The sequence below is a fragment of the Silurus aristotelis genome (assembly GCF_946808225.1).
Source record: "Silurus aristotelis genome assembly, chromosome: 6".
Taxonomy (NCBI): domain Eukaryota; kingdom Metazoa; phylum Chordata; class Actinopteri; order Siluriformes; family Siluridae; genus Silurus; species Silurus aristotelis.
This window is the reverse complement of record NC_139579.1, coordinates 34,458,239-34,481,312: the sequence shown is the minus strand read 5'-3', so window position 1 is coordinate 34,481,312 and position 23,074 is coordinate 34,458,239. Positions and strand designations below refer to the sequence as shown.

Here is a 23,074-nt window from a genome sequence, read left to right as displayed (position 1 = left end):
CCCACCAAAAAACCACGTTCCTGGAATTCTAACTGAATGAAGTTAGTTAAACATATTACAAAGGCCAGTCTCATTCTCTTCAGATCTGTTTAATAAAACTTTTCTGAGATTTTTTCATTTTGCTTTTTATGTTGTTAGATTTATTAATAAGTGCTAATTTAGTAATACTGAGCTATGCTAACTAATTTATTTGCATGTGTTTTAAGCTGCTAACATTTGGGAAGACATTTTACCAACTCTCTCATGAGAGGATATTCGAGATCTCTTTCCTGGTCCTGAGCACTTCCTGTGGCATGAAGACATTTGGCTTTTGACTCATAAGAAAGAACAGATAATTTAACTTAAAATACTTGTATTATGAACCTATACGTGCTTATACCTGCTAGTGGACATCATTTCAGTGCAGATGATTTATATGTAAGTTAGTGTGGTTGAAGAATAACACACAAGTGACACATTCTGTGATAAAATAATAAATGACTTTGTCTCAGTTGATTAATGAATATATTTGTACTTTAAGGCAACACTATTCCTGTTAAAGTCCAAGGTTCATCAGCAGATGATGAACACAATGAAAAAAAGCATGGCCCCAGCACTTCAAAGTTTTTGAAAGTTACCCAGCCCAGAACAAGTTCTCTTTACTGACAGTGAACTACAATATGTGAGATACAAATACTTTGAGCAGCTGCATCTTAGAAAAAAGAGTGAAGATACCTTCTCAAAAGAACTCTTCTGCCGGCTCATCCGAAATACCATGACAAACATCATGAGGATATCAATTTCAAGAGCCTCTTCAGATCACTAAAAATATCCCAATAAACATGGGTAATGCCACGGCAAAGCGCTTAGTGGAATACTACCCTATGATAAAAGACAAGTCAGCTGGATGTAGGCATGAGTCGGTGAGAGACTTTATTTACTTAATTATGTAAAAAAAAATGTTGCTGATAACATTGTTTTAAAACTATTCATTGATGCTTTTGTTCTGTTGTACAGGATGGTGTTGCCAATAAGCTCCTGAAGCGACTTTCAAATATCCGAAGTCCCATGAAGGCCAAACACCCTCCTTTCGAGAGAGCAGGTCAGGACAGAGAACCTTCTGCAGTAAGTGACTATGATGCTGATTCCAGTGCATCAACAGTCAATCTGTAACCACCTTCAAGATCAAGCACTCCACAGGACGACAATGGCAGCATCAAGATTGGATTTTTATATTGGATGCATTACATATGTACTGATACTACAAAAAAAACTGAAAACAAGCATTTCTTTTTCCTCATTAACCACTTCCACCCCACAACAAATAAAACATCAACATTGCTTATTTTAAAGTTTACTGTGTTTGTAGTCTAAATTCTGTATTTTTATATTTGGTTTCCAGCCCTCAGACGATCCTGATACCTACATTCATCGGTGCATGTTTTCCAGTCCTGTCTTGCTGGTTGGTGAAGAGAACTGCATTGTGATTGTAGGTACAACCCCTGTTCTAACATTTTACAAAGACTTGCTCCATGAGGGGCCTCTATACCTCCTGGCTTATTACCATGCATTTTATCTCACATACCCAAAGTGAATTGCAACACTCTTGTCTGAGACTGATGAGACTGATGAAGTTATGAGAGATGCCATCCACGAGCAGGATGCAACTCCCTCATAAAAAAAGGCCTTTCATGAATTGAGAATGTTTGTTGACTAATTCCTGTTTTAAACCCGTTTTATGGCTGAAGCTCTGAGATGTCTGCAGTGTGTGGTTTTTTTGTTTGTTTGTTTTTTCAGCTCTATTTTTGCTGTTAGGAGTTTTCCTCACCCATTTTCATTAGTGTTTCATGTAGCTTTCATTAAATAATGCAAGACATTCGAGTGACTGCTGTTTGAGCCTATACAGTGTTAATCTGTGCCAGTGATTTTGAATTATTTACATTTTCCTACATTAGTTTTGGGATGTTCATCTTGCTGTGCTATTCCCCAATTGTTTAAAAACAAGATGTTCATTCTTGAATCGGCTTTACATTAAAGGGGTAGTTGACCTACAAATAAAAATTGTCCTAATTTACTCATGTTGTTTTATGAGTATGAACTGTATGAGTTTGAACAGAAGATTTTGGGAAATCTTTGTTAACCAGACAAGTTAACTGTCTTGTCTTCCACTGGATCTATTTTTCCCCAGTTGCTATAGAAGTCGATGGATACTGTCCACTGTCTGGTTATCAAAACTTTCTAAAATATATTCTTCTGTACTCATTAGAAGAAAAAAAAAAAGGTGTCAGGAATTCCCCTGCCACGGCCCCTTCGGCGGCTGTCAAACTTCGGGTTTCCCCAAAGCACCTCGCTCCTTCTCCCGTGTGTGCCCGGCCCGCACAGAGCTGCTCGCAATCGGGCTTCATGGGCAACACCTGTGACTCGTTTCACTCGCTTCTCCCCAGCTCCTATAAAAACCCCACATTCACCCACACTCCCTGTCCGTTATTGTAGGTTCATGGTGGTATGCGTTAGTGTGTATGTTTCTCCCGCTACATACCTTCTCCTCCCGGACTCCTCGCTCTCTCTACGCCTGCGTTTACCCTCCCCAGCGCACCTCGGACTACTGACGTGTCTCTGTCGCTGCCTTCGCGCCGCGCTTCCTCCAGTACGCACCGTGGATAATATTACTGGACTGCCTTTTGCCGGATTATCCCGGGTATTTTGTGTTGGCTTTGCCTCTCTGTTTAAATTAACACGTGGGCTTCTATTCCAGCTTCTGCCTCCATATCCGCCGCACAACAGAATAACGGACCCCTGAAAAGGAGTATACGGACAGAAAAAAAGAAGAAAAAAAAAGGGGGGGGGACATGATCGGATTAACGCCGTGGTCCCGGAGGGAACTGAACCTCGGAGGTCGGGTTCGCTCGGCCGCGATCAAGCGGCAGCAAAGCTCCGCCTCCGGGAAAACCCGGAAGCCCACAGCCGTTTCTCGATCGTGCTCGGCAGCACCACACCCCCTCGATGACGTCATGGGACTCCCGGCACGGTTCTCCGGCAACAGGGCTGAGTGAAGCATATTTTTACGGAGTGTGAAAAGTTATATGGAGGCGTACCCGTCCAGCTTCCTGACGGAAGGAGCGAAGATCGCGTTTCACATCTCTACTGACTGGGGAAACTCTCTCTCTTGCCAGTGAGTTGTGGGACGTGACTGGAGGTGAGTTCGGCTCGTGCGGCCCGGTTCCTGCAGCTGCTCACCAAGGAACTCGGGATGATCACGGCTGATCTCCATCTCCTCTCCCCCGCTTCCGAGAGCGCCGTTTCACACCACAGTTTCCAGGAGATCTCCGCCCTGCTGCAGGCCCTTCAGGAGAGCTCCGCTCCACCTCAGATTCTCCAGGGGATATCCACCGTCCATCCATCCAGGATGGCTCCGTCCCGCTACAGGACCTCCAGGAGCTCTCCTCCCTGCTCCAGAACCTCCAGGATGGCTCTGCCCCGCTCCAGAATCCCTGGGATGACTCAGCTCCGCTCCCGGTCTCCAAGGAGAGCTCAGCTCCGCTCCAGGTCTCAAAGGAGAGCTCCTCTCAGTTCCTGAGCATCCAGAGTGGCCCCAAGAGCTCTTCTCAGTTCCAGAGCGGCCCTGAGAGCTCTTCTTAGTTCCAGAATGTCCAGAGCGGCCCCTAGAGCTCTTCTCAGTTCCAGAGCGGCCCTGAAAGCTCTTCTCAGTTCCAGAGTGTCCACAGCGGCCCCGAGAGCTCTTCTCAGTTCCAGAGCATCCAGAGCGGCCCCGAGAGCTCCGTTCCACTCCAGAGAGTCCCAGAGAGCTCCGTTCCTATCCAGAGAGTCCCCGAGAGCTCCGTTTCGCTCCAGAGAGTCCCCGAGAGCTCCGTTTCGCTCCAGAGAGTCCCCGAGAGCTCCGTTTCGCTCCAGAGAGTCCCCGAGAGCTCCGTTTCGCTCCAGAGAGTCCCCGAGAGCTCCACTTCGCTCCAGAGTCCTGAAAAGAGCTCACCTTTGTCCCAGAGTCTCCAGGTGAGCTCCTCTCCGCTCCAGGGTCTCCAGGCGAGCTCCCCTCCGCTCCAGGGTCTCCAGGAGAGCTCCCCTCCGCTCCAGGGTCTCCAGGCAAGCTCATTTCTGCTCCAGCGTCCCAAGGAGAGCCCGGTTCCGGGTCCAGCACATCCCTGAGAGCACCTCTTCACCTAATGGGATCCCGGAGCACTCAACCCACCTCCGAGACTGTGAAAGGGAAGTTGACCCATTGCCCCCGGCTTCATCCGAAGGCGACGGCTCACCCCACAGTCTCCCAAAAGGTGACGGCTCGCCCCTTAAGCACTCAGAAGACGAAGTCACGTCACAGAGCTCCACTCCCGGCGACGTCTCGCTCCCGAGCTCCTCCCTCGGCGACTTCTCACTCCCGAGCTCCTCCCTCGGCGACGTCTCGCTCCCGAGCTCCTCCCTTGGCGACTTTGTGCTCCCGAGCTCCTCCATCGGTGATGGCTCGCCTCAGGATCCCTCTCACGGCGACCCCCTGCCTCCAAGCTCCCTGGACGGTGACAGGTCGCCCCTGAGCTCCCTGGAGGGTGACGTCGCACCGATAAACCCTGCCAAGGTCATCACTCAGCCTCTGTGCTCAGTCATGGGCATCGTTCCATCTCCGTAAGCCCCGTTGAGAGCTCTGCCCTGCCTCCGGTAGTCACCAGGGTTGTCTCTCCACTACAGGTCCCCGTGGGTGATGAGGCTCAATTCCAGACCTTCCTGGGTAACGTCGATCCGTTCCAGGTCGCCAGGGTGGTCATTGCTCAGCCTCAGGTCGTCGCCAGGGACGTCACACCTTTCCAGGTCTCCAGGGTGACCGCCTCTCAGCTCCAGACCACCGCAGAGGAAGTCGCTCAGCTGCCAGTCTCCGCTGAGGGCATAGCTCCGTTCCCGGTCTCCGCCTTGGGCGTCGCTCCACCTCAGGTCTCCTTGGAGGGCATAGCTCCGTTCCCGGTCTCCGCCTTGGGCGTCGCTCCACCTCAGGTCTCCTTGGAGGGCGTCTCTCGCCCAATGCTCTCCACCGTAGACGGTACTCGGCCTCTGGACTCCACGATGGGCGCTGCTGGGTTCCAATCCTCCACCGGAAGCGTCGCGCCGCCTCTGTCGACGTCATCGCTCCGCTCCAGGTCCCCGCCGTGGGCGTCATCCCATTCCGGGTCTCCGCGGTGGCTGTCTCCGAGCTCCAGGCCTCCGCTGGGCACGTCACGCCACCCCAGGTCCTTGCTGGCGGCTTCATTCCGCTCCTGGTCTCCATGGGGGCTGTCTCTCCGCCTCCAGTCTGCGCCGAGGACTTCGCCCCGCTCCTGGTCTCCAAGTTGGGCTGTGCTCCGTTCCGGGACTCCACTGGGGTCGTTGTTCTATTCCGGCTCTCCGCAGGGGTGGTCTCTTCTCCTCAGGCCCTTCCTGGCTGTTCCCGGCTCCGTTGCGGTTCCGGCCGGTTCCCTTCGACCCTGGGAGATTGGTGGGGCCCTCATCCGAGTGCCCTGGCCCACCAGGCATGCTGTGGGTTCGGGGCGTCAGGTGCTGCCCCTTGGGGGGGGGGGGGGGTGTCAGGAATTCCCCTGCCACGCCCCCTTCGGCGGCTGTCAAACTTCGGGTTTCCCCAAAGCACCTCGCTCCTTCTCCCGTGCGTGCCCCGCCCGCACAGAGCTGCTCGCAATCTGTCGTTTCGCAATCTGTCGTTTCACTCGCTTCTCCCCAGCTCCTATAAAAACCCCACATTCACCCACACTCCCTGTCCGTTAATGTAGGTTCATGGTGGTATGCGTTAGTGTGTATGTTTCTCCCGCTACATACCTTTCTTCTCCCGGACTCCTTGCTCTCTCCACGCCTGCGTTTACCCTCCCCAGCGCACCTCGGACTACCGACGCTTCTCTGTCGCTGCCTCTGCGCCGCTTTCTCCGGTACGCACCATGGATAATATTACTGGACTGCCTTTTGCCGGATTATCCCGGGTATTTTGTGTTGGCTCTGCCTCTCTGTTTAAATAAACACGTGTGCTTCTATTCCAGCTTCTGCCTCCATATCCGCCGCACAACAATAGGATTGAAAGAACATAAGGTTAAGTCAATTGACAGAATTTCATTTTTGGGTCACCTATCCTTTTAATACAGTATTTAATTCTATTTAATTCCATTATCTCAGAGCAAAATAAAGAAGTTCTTTATAAGTGTAAGTTTGTCCCTGATGAACAAGCCGGTGGCGACCGTGGTGTTTGTGAAGGTGTGTGTTTGTGCATGTGTGTGTTTGTGCATGTGTGTGTGTGTGTGTGTGTGTGTGTGTGTGTGCCTGTGTGTATTTGGGTTTGTGCATGTGTGTCTGTGCATGTGTTGGTACCTGGGTGTGTGTGTGTGTGTGTGTGTGTGTGTGTGTGTGTGTGTGTATATTTGTATAGCATATTATTTGTTTTTTAAGGGAGTCTTATTTTGCGAATTTTAATCTTATTTTAGAGTTTTGTGTAAAAATAGAGTTTTGTGTGCTAAATTTAAGGTAAAATATTCTAAACTTACAAACTTATGCAAATTTATTAGTTTTAAGCGTGTTATTTTAGATTTAAGACACAAATGTTTTTTTTAGTGACTAGATTTAAGTTTAAATATTTTAGTTTTGAAGTAGTTTTCACTAAGGTAAAAAGAAAAATGCTTTTAGTTATAAAATCCAGTAGAATTTATTATTGACTAGATATTAATGCTAGGGAAGTCAAATTTGCTTACCCCATTGGCAGATTTCTTTGCTTTATTTTAATACACTTTAACTAGATTCAAGTGAATCTTGCTTGTTTTAAGAAGGCACACACACACACACACACACACACACACACACACACACACACACGTCTAGAGATCTGTAATCAGGGTTTATCTCAGAAAAGTTAATATTTTAATAATTAATGTTATGAAACTCAGTAGTGTTGTAGCAGAAAAAGGCATATTGTGACCTGAATGTTCTAAAAATGAGTGATGTGTGGAGAACATGAGGCTCAGACAAGAGGTTTGTAAATCTTTTCCATCTTTTCTTTAATCTTCTTCAATTCTGTGTATATCAGTGTTTTCCTTTTTCATCTGATGTGAAATAATTATATATTATATATATATATATATATATATATATATATATATATATATATTCATAACGTTGCAGTGGAAAAAATAGAATCAGTCTACAGACTACATCAAAATGAACAATTTTACATGCGAGTCTTTATCACTGAACAGTTTATAACCTCAGCAATGATGGAACTGTAATATGGACATTCGATGTTGAGGATGAGGATGAGATTCCCTTCTGAGTCTGGTTTCTCTCAAGGTTTCTTTCTTATGATGTCTCAGGGAGTTTTTCCCTCGCCACAGTCACTGACTCTTTCATTAGAGATAAAATAATAGAGAATCATTTATACTGATAAAGTGTATATTTGTATGGAACTGATTTCTGGGAAGCTGCTTTGGGAGAAGGTGTTTAAAACACTACACACATGGTTTTTAGCAGCAGCACAGGAACAGCTGCAGAGTCCGACTCTGAACACCAGGAACTTTCCCTGTGTAACTTCTACAGGTGCTGCATTAGACGTTACACAGAAACTGTGTGTGTGTGTGTGTGTGTGTGTGTGTGTGTGTGTGTGTGTGTGTGTGTGTGTGCGCGCGCATGTGAATATGAGTCTGTGTTTAGGTTTGTGCATGTGTTTGTAAATATGTGTGTGTATATGGGTATGTATGTATGTGTTTGTGCCTGTTTGTGTGTGTTTTGTTTAGGGGGGAGTTTGTGCATGTTGGTGTATGTGTGTGAATGTGTGCATTTGTTTGTTTGTGCACGTGTTTGATCATGTGTGTGAAGCTGTGTGTTTTCCAGATAAAATCACTTTGGACCCCACACACCGAGCCCACCCTCTCTTCAAACTGTTGCCTTCTGATTGGCGCTACAGAACCCCGACCCCCAGAACAGTTACAATTACAATATTCACAACTACACACTGTCCATCATAACTGACACGTTTATACATAGAATCTAAATTTTCCATTTATAAACTGAACACTTGTAAAAAACTCTGTATATTCTGCATGATGTAACTGTCTGCTTTACTGTTGCTACATTATGTCTGTACTTCTGCACTGGAGCTCCTGATGCCAAGTCAAATTCCGTGTGTGTGTAAACATACTTGGTAATAAAGTTATTTCTGATTCTGAATATTTATGTCTGTGTTTGTGTGTGCGCATGTTTGTGCATGTATGTGTATCTGTGTGTGCATATGAAAATGTATGTCTGCGTTTGGGTGTGTGCTTGTTTGTGTGTATCTGTGTGTGTGAATGTGAGTCTGTGTTTGGGGTTTTTCATGTGTTTGTGTGTGTGCGCATGTTTGTGCATATGAATGTTTGTCTGTGTTCATACACATACACAAACATATTCACAAACACCCACACACAAACACATGCACAAACCTAAACACACACATATGTGTTTGTGCGTGTATGTGTAGGGGGTGTTTGTGAGCGTGTGTATTTGTGGTTGTGTGTGTGTTTGTGCATGAGTGTGTGTGTGTGTGTGTGTATAGGGGACTGTTTGTGCATCGTGGTGTGTTTGTGTGCATGTGTGTGAATGTGTGTGTGTGTGTGTGTGTGTTATTGCACAGGGTCTTCAGTAATGTCGGTTTTCAGTGGAGATGTACTTTGTTCCTGCGTATTCATGCAGAATGATCTCTTTCTGCAATACAAATAAAGTAAAACAATAATAATAATAATAATATAATACACACACACACACACACACACACACACACACACACACACACACATGAGATAAAGTGAGTTGCTATTGTTATTGTTGTGTGTGTGTGTGTAGTGTGTACAGAACCCATACCTGGTCTGCTCAATGTCCTCGATTGTCTCAGGTAGACGAGCGTTGTTGGTTTCGGGGAGCAGGAAAGCCACCAGACCTGAGAGGATGGCAATCACACCAAACACCACCTGAGGGAGGCGGAGCCACACGTCCTCCAACAGCATGACCAGGGGAGAAACCGAGGCCCCCAAACGCCCCACAAAGCTCGCATACCCCACACCATTCTGTCTGCTCAAAGAGAGGGGTGGAGTCATGAATTATGAGGGAGGAGTGGCCTTTTACAGATTTTTCCCTTATTCGATCAGACTTAACACACAGAACTGAACTGGAACTAAAGCTCACACACACACACACACACACACACACACACACACACACACACACACACACACACACACACACACACACACACACACACACTCACTGTGTGTTACTGAACTGTGACAACCTGAACCCAACACACACTCAATAATTAATTCACTTCACACACATCATGTCCTCAGAACAACCATATTATGTTAAAATCATATCATACTGTAACATTGTTCTGCACTTCTCCACTGCTGCTCCTGATGTTTTTGCACTACATTGTGTTTATGTTTACAAATACACTCGTTTAGAGTTCTCTCTTGTCATGTGGAGTTGTCATGTGAACACTGGACCTCTTTGAGTGTTTAAAGGCTCTGGCATGGAGAAGCTGGTGTTGGATCTGTGATGATCGCAAATATTGAGCTATTTTATGAGTTGCTCAGTAGCTCCTGGTTCCATAACCACAACTGACTGTAAAAGACTGTAGAAAGATCATCAGTCATAATCACACACTCCAGTGCTCATGTTAGTTCTCACTCTCCAGTGTTCTGTAGTGTTTAAAGACTATAATCACACTCTTGATCTCACCCAAATGAGGATGAGGTTCTGCTTTTGAGTCTGGTTCCTCTCAAGGTTTCTTCCTCATAACATCTAAGGGAGTTTTTCCTTCACCACAGTCTCCATGGTGATCATCAGGGATAAACACACACCATTCACCTTCACTGTTACATTCTGTAAAGCTGCTTTGAGACGATGTGTGTTGTGAAAAGCCCAACAGAAATAAATTTCACTTCTCTTGCACATTGTAATGTATAACATAATATTATAATACATAATATAATGTTTTGTGTGTTTTGTGTATTTGTCCCACACTTTGTGTTGTTTGTCTGCACTGTTTTTTGTCTGCACTTTTTGCACTCGGTTTCACACGATGCCCTTTACATGGTGAGGACACTTACTTTAGTCCTTAACTCTGTGTTCTGTTATGTAGCTTTATGTCAGGTAAAGTAGCTCTGTGTGCATGACTGTGTGTGTGTGTGTGTGTGTGTGTGTGTGTGTGTGTGTGTGTGTGTGTGTGTGTGTGTGTGTGTGTGTGACTGTGTGCATATGACTGTTTGTGCGTATGATTGTGTGTGTATTTGTGTGTGTATGACTGTGTGTGTGTATGATTGTGTGTGTGACTGTGTGTTTGTGTGTATGACTGTGTGTGTGTGTGTGTGTATGTGTGTGTGAGTGTATGTGTATATGTGTGTGCATGTGTGTGTGTGTGTATGTGTGTGTGTGTGTATACTGTATGTGTGTGTGTGTGTGTGTGTGTGTGTGTGTGTGTGTGTGTGTGTGTACCGTAACACAGTAGGGTAAAGCTCAGTGGTGTACAGGAACACGGTGGTGAATGAAGCTTCAGACAGGCCTTTACCCAGCACTGCTATTATTGTGCGAAACGTCCAGTACTCTGCACACACATACATACACACACACAGTCAAGTGAATGTATTGGACTCCTCCTCCTGCTGTATTATGTAAGATGTTGTTAAAGACAATTTACAAACAAAAGAATAAAAAAATAAATGTAGAAACAGAATGTGGGCCCTCAGCGTTAGCGTTTGCATGTTACCTGTAGGGGTAATGATGTTGATGATGATACACACTCCTGTGAGGACCTGAGTTCCCACTTGGTTGACCCTTCGTCCAAATTTTTTCAGGCTGAAGTAGATGATGAATTTGGCAGGAAGCTCGATGATTGCGTAGATGAAGTGTGTGAGGTAGAGGTCCAACCCAAATCCTGTGATGTTTAAACTGATGCCGTAATAAGTGGAGGCAACACCATACCTGTACTCAAGGTATAAACAGTAAACACACACACACACACACACACACACACACACACACACACACACACACACACACACACTAATACACACAACAGGCAAACAAACACTCACCACACAATTCCAGTGCAGATGGTGATCTTCCTCAAACGTGGAGTTCTAATGAGGTCTATATAATTATAATTACGTTTCTGTTTCTCTCCTGTTACAACCTCACACAGAGTCTGAGAGAGAGAGAGAGAGAGAGAGAGAGAGAGAGAGAGAGAGAGAGAGAGAGAGAGAGACTTTGAATCAGATGCAGAATGTAATACTTATTGAGGGATGTAGAAAGTGTAGAATATTTGAGACGTAAGTTATTTCAGATCATAATTATCTTTAAATCTGCTTCAGTCGCAGTCGATGTACTGATGTTCACACCTGAGGTCTGATTGTGGAACTGAAGTCTGATCTCCTGTTGACTTGTGCGCACTTCTGCAGGTATTTATACGCATCCCCTGTCCTTCCATTCACAATCAGCCATCGAGCCGACTCTGGGATCATCCTACAGCAAACCCACAAAACAATGTAACACACTCACACTCAAGCACTCTAATGTAGGGGTAAATGGTCAGGAATTACGGGGTACATTAATATACAAGTGATTATAAATAATCTTTGAGAGAACAAGATGCTGCATCGTTGTTCATGCTCTGAAATAATGTGTGCAATCAGTTAAAATTGAAGGACGGCAGGGTGACGTCAGAAACAGGAAGCTATTAAACGCACATGGAGTAAAGCCATGGCAGTGTGGCCTAGAGACGCATCGTCCCTGACTAGTGTGAATGAGCACAGCTATGTTAAAGGATAGAGGTGCCAGGAGTGGGGCAGAGGTGGATGTTAAAAAAACCTGACAATGGTCAGCGGGGTGGACCAGCCCGCAGTGTCGCAGAGGTCTTGGGGCGACACTCCAGAGGACTTAAAGGCTGGCAAACTCCGGGGCGAGTGCGAGATGACTCATAGGAAGACGCGATAGCCTTTATAATCCATGTGCTGAGGGTCTGCTTATGAGCGAGGAGACTTTTCCTTGGAAGGCTCTAGCAGACGAATATAATCCGACTTCCTCCAGGTACTTGTCCTGTGAAAATAGCAGTCCAGTGCTCGGACTGGGCACAACTGGTTCAGCTTTTCTTGGTCTGGGGTCTAAAATAGAGGAGGATTGAATGCCTGGAGCCTAACAGGTCGTGGGACAACTGAGGGCATCTTGGGGACGTTTCCCTCTCCAAGGTGCAGGAAGGCACTGGCCATGCCTGGAGTGAACTCCAAAAAGGAGGGGGCCACAGAGAGGGCCTGTAAATCACTTACTTCCCTCAGAGAGCAGATAGCCAGCAAGAACGCAGTCTTAACTGACAAGTGCCTCGGCAAAAGGCTCAAAGGGGACTCAGATAGAGCACCAGGTCCGCGAACCATAGTCGGCCCGGCCACCATGGAGCTATCAGGCAGAGGCGGACTCTGTCTCAGCAAACTCTCTCCAGAACTCTGTGAAGCAGCGCAACTTGTGGGAAAGGCATACAGTTGCAGACGAGACCTGACCTGAATCATATCAGTCTCTGGAGATTGACCTCCGGTACGCCTAGAGCCAGGGCAGTGCCCTGATGCAGCTCTATTGGCGAGAACTCCTGGTCCGCAACGACGTTGGGTGGAAACCGTGGAGGAAAGGAAGCTGGAGCTGGCCATGCCCTGAAACACCTTTCATGGCAGGGTTAAAAAAACAGGTCCCTGAGGGGGCCGAAGAGGAATGAGCACAGTGGAAGGCGGTGCTATACGCCCTCTGGTCACCCTCCTGAAAGTAGAAGGTCTTGGTGGGGGTGCTGGGTTGTGGTTGGGTCTGCACCCACTGACCAGACACATGAGAGCAGCGGGGGAGGTACTGCCAGAACGCCGCTGATTGTTTCTTCACTTGCTGAAACCTTTCGACTATAGAGTTGATGGAGTTGCCAAAAAGGCCTGAAGGTGAGAGTGGGGTGTCCAGCAGCATGGCTTCATCCCTTTCAGAAACTTCTGACAAGGTAAGCCACAGATGTCTCTCTGTGGCTGTTAGGGCGGCCATGAACCTGCAAATGGCCTTAGCTGTCTCTTTAGTAGCTCGCAGGTGCACCATATGGCGGAGCTCTTGCACCTGGCCGGCCATGATATCTGCCACATCCAGCTCCTGCAGCAGGTCAGATTGGTATGCCTGTAACACTGCCATGGTGTGCAGACATCCAGCAGCCTGACCTGCTGAGGTGTGCGCCTTTCCCACCAGCGCAGGCGTAGTATGCAGGGGCTTGGTGGGTAGTGTCGAGGATTAAAGGGAGAATGCCACACCATGACTCCATAGCCATGATCCTTGAGCCCTATACACCACGGTCCTGGGGCTAAAGGGGCGGGCCCTCTGTGTGCAGGTCAGGGAAAAACGGTGGACCTCGACGTGGAGGTTGCGACGCCAGGAGCAAAAAGCGCTTGTGGAGCTTGCTGGAGGGTCTGCTAGGTGCTGCTGCCGAGAGGAAGAGAGGCGGAGCTGCATGCTCTTGTCACAGGGGGAAGAAACCGCTGAAAAGCGTGCTTCAGAAGCCTGCAAACGGAAGCTGGAGCGGGCAGGGGAAAGGGAAAAGCCCCATCTGTGAACTGAAACGCCCTCAGCTCCCTTGAGAACCGGCAGCATGCTCCGCCCCCAAACAAGCCACACAAAGGCTGTGTGTATCCTCCCCTGTGAAATACCCAAAAAGTGTGCTTGGTTTTTCTCCATGCTTTTATTTATTTTTTTTGACAAAGAAAAGCTGGTTCACACCTTCTGCTTTTTTTTTTGTTTCGGGTCATGACGTAACCCCGCCGGTGACAGCCTGCCTCCAATTTTGACTGATTGCACACATTATTGCAGAGCATGGACAATGCAGCTGCGTTCCCAAATATTATATATATATATATATATATATATATATTTGATATCTCACCACCAGGTTGCTACAGAGATCACAAGAGGCGAGGACACTGTAATTATCAGTATCCTCCAATCTGTGATCAGATAGGCCACGCCCGCAAGCAGGGAATTACCCACACTCCAGATAACGCTGCTACACACACCGATAACTGTGCGATGCTCAATGTCCACCCACTCGATAGCTGCAACATGAAACAGCTAATAATATTTTAAAAATGTTACACACACTGTACAGATCTTTATCACACCATACACCTTATAATTCACACACTGTACAGTTCATCATTCATCCAGGGTCAGTGGTGATGGTGGTAAGGGAAAACCTCACTGAAATAGCATGAGCAAGAAACCTTGAACCAGACCCATCTTCATCCTTAACATCAAATGTCTATTCAATACAGTTCCATCATTGCTTAGGTTATAAACTGAGTGTAAAACTGTTTATAGTGATTGCAGTTACTGTAGCAGATTGTTTATATCAATTACATTCCAAATCCATCTTCGTGGTTCTTTAGTTAAACCCTGCTAGTTTCATAGAGGTTAATGTTGAACCAACCACAGCACCTCATGTTCTCCAAATGAAAAGAACTCCAACCAGTGGTAGGGCTTTAAGGTGAAAATCATGGAATAGTGAGACAGATTGCACCACTTTAAAAAGGGAAGTTAAATGAAATGTCATGAAACAGACTTTCTTATAAAACCCTCATTGAAATTACAAAAACACAAGAAACATTTTTAGCTTATTTATGTATATAGTGTTATAAGAAGGTGAGAGGATGCCTGAGGAATGAAGAAGGAGTGTGTTGGCATCGATCTTTAAGAATAAGGCAGATGTGCAGACCTGCAGTAACTACAGGGCAATAAAGTTGATTAGTACACCATGAACAGACTGGTTCAAGTTGGAGGTTGGAGTGCATCAAGGATCGGCTCTGAGCCCTTTCCTGTTTGCAGTGGTGATGGACAGGTTGATGGATGAGGTCAGTGATTTGTGGTGAGAGTAGGGAGCAGGTGCAGAAGAGCCTGAAGAGATGGAGGTATGTGCTGGAGAGAAGAGGAATGAAAGTCAGTAGGAGTAAGACAGACTAAATGTGTGAATGAGAAGGAGGGCAGTGAAGGGGTGCGGTTGCAGGGAGAAGAGGTGATGAAGATGGAAGAGTTCAGGTACCTGGGATCAACAGTACAATGAGTGCAGGCAGGGTGGAGTGGGTGGAGAAGAGTGATAGCAGGAGTGATTTGTGATAGAAGAGTATCTGTGAGAGCAAAAGGGAAAGTTTATAGGACTGTGGTGAGACCTGTGATGTTGTATGGTTTAGAGACATTGGCATTTAAGAAAAAAAGACAGGAGGAGGAGCTGGAGGTAGCAGAGATTTAGATGTTGAGGTTTTTGTTCGGAGTGATGATGATGGACAAGATTAAAAATGGGTTTATTAGAGGGACAGCGCATGTAGGATGTTTTTTAGACAAGGTGAGGGAGGTGAGATTGAGATGGTTTTGACATGTGCAGACGGGGGACATGGGGTATATCAGTAGGAGAATGCTGAGGATGGAGCCACCAGGAAGGAGGAAAAGAGGAAGGCTAAGGAGGAGGTTTATGGATGTGGTGAGGAAAGACATGCAGGTATTTGGTTTGAAAGAGGCAGATGTGGAGGACAGGGGGGTATGAAGACGGATGATCCGCTGTGGCAACCCCTAATGGGAGAAGCTGAAAGAAGTGTTACCAGAATTCTACAATCTTCACTATAATCCTATCTTCACTTCTTTTTCATCACTAAATAGTCATAATGCAGTTGCTGTAAAAAGTCTAAACTTTTATGTATACATTTATGTATATCATCCAGAGGGAGTATACCCAGGGAGAGACTGTCTGAGTGGAAGGGGTAGTACAGGAAAATGGTGCTTAGGGAGAGGGAGTCCAGTGGAAGGGCATCCAGGGACAGGTCCTGGCTGAGAGAATCTTGGGGAGGACATCTAGCCTAAGACAGTGCAGTGCAGGGAAGGTTGTGTACGTGGAGGGAGTCTAGAGAAGAGTGTCCAAGGAGAGCATGTCGAAGGGGGTCCAGGAGCTGTCTAGGGGTAATGAAGTTTTATGGTAGAGCATCTAGGTGGAGAAGGTAGAAAGGGAGGGTGTCTGGGGAAAAGCATCCAGGGAAGAGTGTCTAGGCAAGGGTGTCCGGGGGGAGTGTATACAAGGAAAGCGTGTACTGGGCAACATTGTACAGGGGAAGGGTGTCAAGGGCGAGTGTATCCAGGAGGAGTGTACAATGGGAGTGTATACAGGGGAAGGGTGTCTGGGGAAAGAGTGTCCAAGGGAAGGGTATTGAGGAAAAGAGTGTCTAGAGGGAGGGTATCTAGCAGAAGGATATCCAGAGGGGGAGAGCATCCTCTTATGACATGGTGATAAATTATTACAAAGTGTACTGTAATGTTTAAGTAATCACTCTACACTGATTGTTAATTATTCGATAATGAAACATTGATGAAAAAGCATGCTCTAGTTCTAATTCAAAGCAAACAGAGCAAAGACAGTGTTTTAATCCTGATGTTTTGCTTAATGATAATCTAAATGTCTTTCACAGTGGACATTATTAATGCTGTTGTATTATAAATTGTCTAAAGTGTGATGTTAACACAGTGTTCAGCATGGGGCTGTCGACCAGAAGGATTAATATTACTGCAAAGACACAGTTTGATAGTTTACACCTACTGAACACCACAATTTTATACACATTAAAAAGCACCTTTTTTGTCTGTTATTATATTTGACCAAAAAACAACCACAATACCAAAGCAAGGTGTGCACTGAATCTTTAAATGATGCATTTCACCTAAACACACTTTAGCATTGTGTCCTGTTATAAGGTACCATTACTTTATTCATTTTGTTCATTTATGGATTAGATTAAATTGGTGTGACTGAAAACAATAAAAATGATTAAAACCTGAGAGAGGAACCTGTAAATATGAAAAAAATTCTCATGGTTATGCTAAATAAAGAAAATAAACAATCTTCCAAAAGAAAAGTGGGCTAATGGTTTCCACCAGATCTGATTATTTTAATTGTTGTTCTAGGTGTCAATGTGTAGATTTTTATTCCTATTTACTTACTGAGAACAATGGCCACGATGCTGATTCCAGACAGGCTAAATCCGGTCAGAAAGCGAAACACAGCGAACATGACGAAACTGGTTGAAACAGCGCTGATTACACTGAAGACGATGACTGAGATGTAGGACACCAACAAAATGGTCTTACGGCCATACCTTAACACACAGACCATAAAGTTTTTAAACGTTAACAAAAGTTTTAACTCCATGTATTTTGACAGATTTTCTGAAATTACAACCCCAATTCCAAAGAAGTTGGAATGCTGTGTAAAATATAAACAAAAACAGAATGGAATAATTTTCAACTACATGATTTGCATCTCCAAATTATGGAACAATTTCAGAATAATGTTTGTCAACATTACCATCAACCAAAACGTGGCTGCATGACTTGAATTCAATCTGTCCAAGTTCTCCCACACAACCCCACTGCTGCTCCTTCACTGGCTTCCAGTAGCTGCACGTATCAGATGCAAAACACTGATGTTTACCTACAAGGCCTAAAATGGACCAGCACCATCTTACCTCAGAGACCTCATCACATCTCGCACTGCACCACGCTGTCTGAGATCCTCCAGCACTGCTCCACTGGTACCACCTTCTCTCAGAATGAGAGGTAAGTACACCTCAAGGCTCTTTTTTGTTCTGGCACCGAGGTGGTGGAATGAACTTCCCCTAGATGTCTGTACAGCAGAGTCTCTGACTATCTTTTAGCAACAGGTGAAGCATTACCTCTTCCTGAATCACTTAAACTAACACTTTCCAAGTTTGCGTTGTTAAAAAAATAAATCAACAGAGTTGTAGTGTGATTTATATGAAGTTTGTCATCCAGTGCACCAGTGTAGATGTACATGCACAGTTTGCATGTCATCCACAAATGCAGGGTAAATCTTTATCATGCAAAGAAGAAGGCATGCGTGAACATGATGCAGAAACACCACCATCTTCTTGGGATCAAAGCTCTGTACTGATGCAAAGTGAAAAAACAGTTTTCAGACAAATCAAAATTTGTATTTCTTTTTGGAAACCATGGACACCATGTCCTCTGGACTAAAGAGGAGAGGGAATATCTGACTTATCAGTGCTCAGTTCAAAAAGCCACATCTGTACGCATGGCTCTGACCAGGTCTTTTTTTAGTTGTGTTGCAGCCTTCAAATTCATGCCCCAAATTTTTCCTTAAAATGGTACATTTCCTTAGTTTTACCATTCAATATGTTTTTATGTACTTTTCTGACTAAAATACACACCCCGGGACCAGGACTTTTCTGAAATTGTGGTTTTTCTTTGCAAAGACATTTCTGCATCATGTTAACAAAAATAAACAGGAATTAAGTTTTTTCTACTTAAAAATGCTCAGATGTTCAGAAAGACAAGTGCAGACAATTAAAAACTACAAAAATCTTTAGTAAAGTCTCACATTAAAATAATCTTACTTGTCACACAGAACACCAAAGAAAACAGCTCCGAACATGACGCCAATGAAGAACACAGTGGCCGAGCCTTTGGTGAGTCCCTTTGTGTTACACACAAGATCAAACTGGAGAGAGACAAAGAGGTGAAGAACATTTTCTAACATCACTGCTCTCACTCAGAAAACTCCACACATTACCTGTGAGACCAAAGTGGACTTGAACATGCTGGAGTCGTACGCCCATCCACTCTGACACGGAACTACGGGAAGTTCTGTAGCATTAGATGAGTTTGTCAGAAGATAAAAGTGAGGTTGTGAGAACATGTGACATGAAGTGAAGGTTCCATCTTTTTGTTTCGGAATACTGACAGTCAGTTTCTCCTCTTGGCTCAAAGACTGAAAAACACCATGAGAGTCCAGAGAGCTGATGTTGCAGTGATGAGACGGTGTGGCAGCGATGAAGTTATTCAGCAGGAAGTGACCCGGGAGTGTGAGGCGTGGGAGCACCATCAACATGAAGAGCATAATCTGATAACGTCCAAAACCATCAGCCTCAGCAAGAATGTTCTCGAACTTCATCATGACCTGGAAAATGACAAATACTGGAGCAAACATTTATCATTTAACATGTTCTATGTTTTATCATTAATGTAGTGTTTATCTCCTGTCCTCTCTCCTGTCCTCCCTCCTGTCCTCTCACCTGCACTCTCTCCTGTCCTCTCACCTGCACTCTCACCTGTCCTCTCTCCTGTCCTCTCACCTGTCCTCTCTCCTGCACTCTCACCTGCACTCTCACCTGTCCCCTCACCTGTCCTCTCTTCTGTGCTCTCTACTGTCCTCTCACCTGCACTCTCTCCTGTCCTCTCACCTGTCCTCTCTCCTGTCCTCTCACCTGTCCTCTCATCTGTGCTCTCTACTGTCCTCTCACCTGCACTTGACTGTCCTCTCTCCTGTCCTCTCACATGTCCTCTCTCCTGTTCTCTTTCCTGTCCTCTCACCTCCACTCTCAGCTGTCCTCTTTTCTGTCTTCTTATCTGTCTGCTGCCCTGCCCTCTACTCTCCTGTTCCTTTCCATTCTACTGTTTTGTCAAGTCAAGTTTATTTCTATAGTGATTTTCACTCAAAGCGGCTTTACAGAATTTAATGATTAAGTTTGGGTGACATCAAGAGTGTGATTATAGACTCTAAACACTACAGAACACTGGAGAGTGAGAACTAACATGAGCACTGGAGTGTGTGATTATGAGGAATGTTCTTTTTACAGTTTTTTACAGTCAGATGAGATTATGGAACCAGGAGCTACTGAGCAACTCATAAAATAGCTCAACATCTGATATCATCACAGATCCAACACCAGCTTCTCCATGCCAGAGCCTTTAAACACTCAAAAAGGTCCAGTGTCCAAACTCAATTTCAATTCAATTCATGTTTATTTGTATTGAGCTTTTAAAAGTGAACATTGTCTCAGAGCAGCTTTACACAGATAATGTGGAGATTAAAATGAAGATGTTCTTTATAAGTGTAAGTTTGTCCCTGATGAACAAGTCGGTGGAGACTGTGGTGAAGGAAAAACTCCCTGAGATGCAGAAGGAAGAAACCTTGAGAGGAACCAGACTCAAGAGGGAACCTCATCCTCATCTGGGTGCCACCAAATGTCCATTTATAGCAGATAAACGATGTTGAGGTGCAGTGATGATGATCAGGAGCGAAAAGTAGTCCTGAGTCGATGTAGCAGACTGTTAATATTAACTCCAGTCCAGATCCATCCTCAAAAGTGCCCGTGCCCACAAACTCCACATGAAGTGGGATCCAATTGGCACTGGTACATCTCTAGATGGTTCGGGATGTTTGTGGGCATCTACTTCTTTGAAGGTCCATAATCTCCATAAGGTGGGACGTGACTGGAGGTGGTGTAACCTCACCTGTCCCTGTTCTCCCACCTGCCTCTAACCCAGACATGGGCAAACTACGGCCCGCGGGCCACACGCGGCCCGTTGGATTTATTAATCCGGCCCGCTGAACGTGACCAAATTATATTAAAATAGGTACAGGAAAACATGGGCGTAAATCACGGGGGGGACTGGGATGACATGTCCCTCCCCCATCCGAGGGTTGTCCCCCCCCACACACACACACACTAAAAAAAAAAAAAAAACGCACTCTCTATTGTGGAACAGAAATGTATGCATACCTAAATAATTGTGTAAGTAGAAAAAAAAAACGCAAAAAAATGCCTTTAGAAACAGCCTCCCCCCGCTCCTCACAGTGGTTTGACCCACTGCCTGCGTTCCCAGTTCATCTCACCTTCTCTACACACACGAGTCAGGTGTGCGTTCATCTCACCTTCTCTACACACACGAGTCAGGTGTGCGTTCATCTCACCATCTCTACACACACGAGTCAGGTGTGCGGTTCATCTCACCTTCTCTACACACACGAGTCAGGTGTGCGTTCATCTCACCTACTCTACACACACGAGTCAGGTGTGCGGTTCATCTCACCTTCTCTACACACACGAGTCAGGTGTGCGTTCATCTCACCTTCTCTACACACACGAGTCAGGTGTGCGTTCATCTCACCTGCTCTACACACACGAGTCAGGTGTGCGGTTCATCTCACCATCTCTACACACACGAGTCAGGTGTGCGGTTCATCTCACCTTCTCTACACACACGAGTCAGGTGTGCGTTCATCTCACCTACTCTACACACACGAGTCAGGTGTGCGGTTCATCTCACCTTCTCTACACACACGAGTCAGGTGTGCGGTTCATCTTACCTTCTCTACACACACGAGTCAGGTGTGCGGTTCATCTCACCTTCTCTACACACACGAGTCAGGTGTACGGTTCATCTCACCTTCTCTACACACACACACACGAGTCAGGTGTGCGGTTCATCTCACCTTCTCTACACACACACACGAGTCAGATGTGCGGTTCATCTCACCTTCTCTACACACACACACGAGTCAGGTGTGCGGTTCATCTCACCTTCTCTACACACACACACGAGTCAGGTGTGCGGTTCATCTCACCTTCTCCACACACACACGAGTCAGGTGTGCGGTTCATCGCACCTACTCTACACACACGAGACAGGTGTGCGGTTCATCTCACCTACTCTACACACACGAGTCAGGTGTGCGGTTCATCTCACCTACTCTACACACACGAGTCAGGTGTGCGGTTCATCTCACCTACTCTACACACACGAGTCAGGTGTGCGGTTCATCTCACCTACTCTACACACACGAGTCAGGTGTGCGTTCATCTCACCTTCTCTACACACACGAGTCAGGTGTGCGTTCATCTCACCTTCTCTACACACACGAGTCAGGTGTGCGTTCATCTCACCTTCTCTACACACACACACGAGTCAGGTGTGCGTTCATCTCACCTACTCTACACACACGAGTCAGGTGTGCGTTCATCTCACCTTCTCTACACACACGAGTCAGGTGTGCGTTCATCTCACCTTCTCTACACACACACGAGTCAGGTGTGTGTTCATCTCACCTTCACTACACACACGAGTCAGGTGTGCGTTCATCTCACCTTCTCTACACACACACGAGTCAGGTGTGCGTTCATCTCACCTACTCTACACACACGAGTCAGGTGTGCGTTCATCTCACCTACTCTACACACACGAGTCAGGTGTGCGTTCATCTCACCTTCTCTACACACACACGAGTCAGGTGTGTGTTCATCTCACCTTCACTACACACACGAGTCAGGTGTGCGTTCATCTCACCTTCACTACACACACGAGTCAGGTGTGTGTTCATCTCACCTTCACTACACACACGAGTCAGGTGTGCGTTCATCTCACCTTCTCTACACACACGAGTCAGGTGTGTGTCTGCGACTCAATTAATGTTCAACTCCATTAACTAGGGGATTTTATTCACTTTAAATAAAGTAATGTAGTTGATGCAGACTCATCAATTAGTTGATAAATTAGTTGCGGCAAAAATGCTGATTAGCATGTAATTTTCCATGAATCTGCTCTATTAGCGATTAAAATATCACTTATCTAGTGAACGTTAGCTTGTTTACAATAGCTTGAAGCATAGTGCACTGCAGCTAACACTGCAACTAATGTACTAGTGCACTGCAGCTAACACTACAACTAATGTACTAGTGCACTGCAGCTAACACTACAACTAAGGTACTAGTGCACTGCAGCTAACACTGCAACTAAGGTACTAGTGCACTGCCACTAACACTGCAACTAATGTACTAGTGCACTGCAGCTAACACTACAACTAAGGTACTAGTGCACTGCAGCTAACACTGCAACTAAGGTACTAGTGCACTGCCACTAACACTGCAACTAATGTACTAGTGCACTGCAGCTAACACTACAACTAAGGTACTAGTGCACTGCAGCTAACACTGCAACTAAGGTACTAGTGCACTGCCGCTAACACTGCAACTAATGTACTAGTGCACTGCAGCTAACACTGCAACTAAGGTACTAGTGCACTGCAGCTAACACTGCAACTAAGGTACTAATGCACTGCAGCTAACACTGCAACTAAGGTACTAGTGCACTGCCACTAACACTGCAAGTAATGTACTAGTGCACTGCAGCTAACACTGCAAATAATGTACTAGTGCACTGCAGCTAACACTGC

General features: G+C 45.8%; 1 protein-coding gene across 2 annotated transcripts in view; it reads right to left on the bottom strand.

The window, feature by feature from the left end:
- Window positions 1-8,037: 8,037 nt before the first annotated feature.
- The window catches only part of LOC310727836 (solute carrier family 22 member 7-like), a 19,115-nt gene continuing 4,078 nt past the window's right edge, over window positions 8,038-23,074 (bottom strand). The window contains exons 2-11 of one of the 2 annotated variants that reach the window (XM_083544708.1): window positions 18,632-19,035; window positions 18,456-18,559; window positions 17,023-17,177; window positions 13,931-14,099; window positions 11,379-11,502; window positions 11,076-11,185; window positions 10,748-10,962; window positions 10,477-10,585; window positions 8,845-9,051; window positions 8,038-8,688 (exon numbers count right to left, since the gene is read on the bottom strand). In XM_083544708.1, coding sequence (XP_083400834.1) covers window positions 8,607-8,688; window positions 8,845-9,051; window positions 10,477-10,585; window positions 10,748-10,962; window positions 11,076-11,185; window positions 11,379-11,502; window positions 13,931-14,099; window positions 17,023-17,177; window positions 18,456-18,559; window positions 18,632-19,015 — 1,659 coding nt within the window. In that variant the 5' untranslated portion in view covers window positions 19,016-19,035 and the 3' untranslated portion in view covers window positions 8,038-8,606. The remainder of the gene's footprint in view (window positions 8,689-8,844; window positions 9,052-10,476; window positions 10,586-10,747; window positions 10,963-11,075; window positions 11,186-11,378; window positions 11,503-13,930; window positions 14,100-17,022; window positions 17,178-18,455; window positions 18,560-18,631; window positions 19,036-23,074) is intronic. The other variant, XM_083544707.1, reaches the window with a different exon arrangement.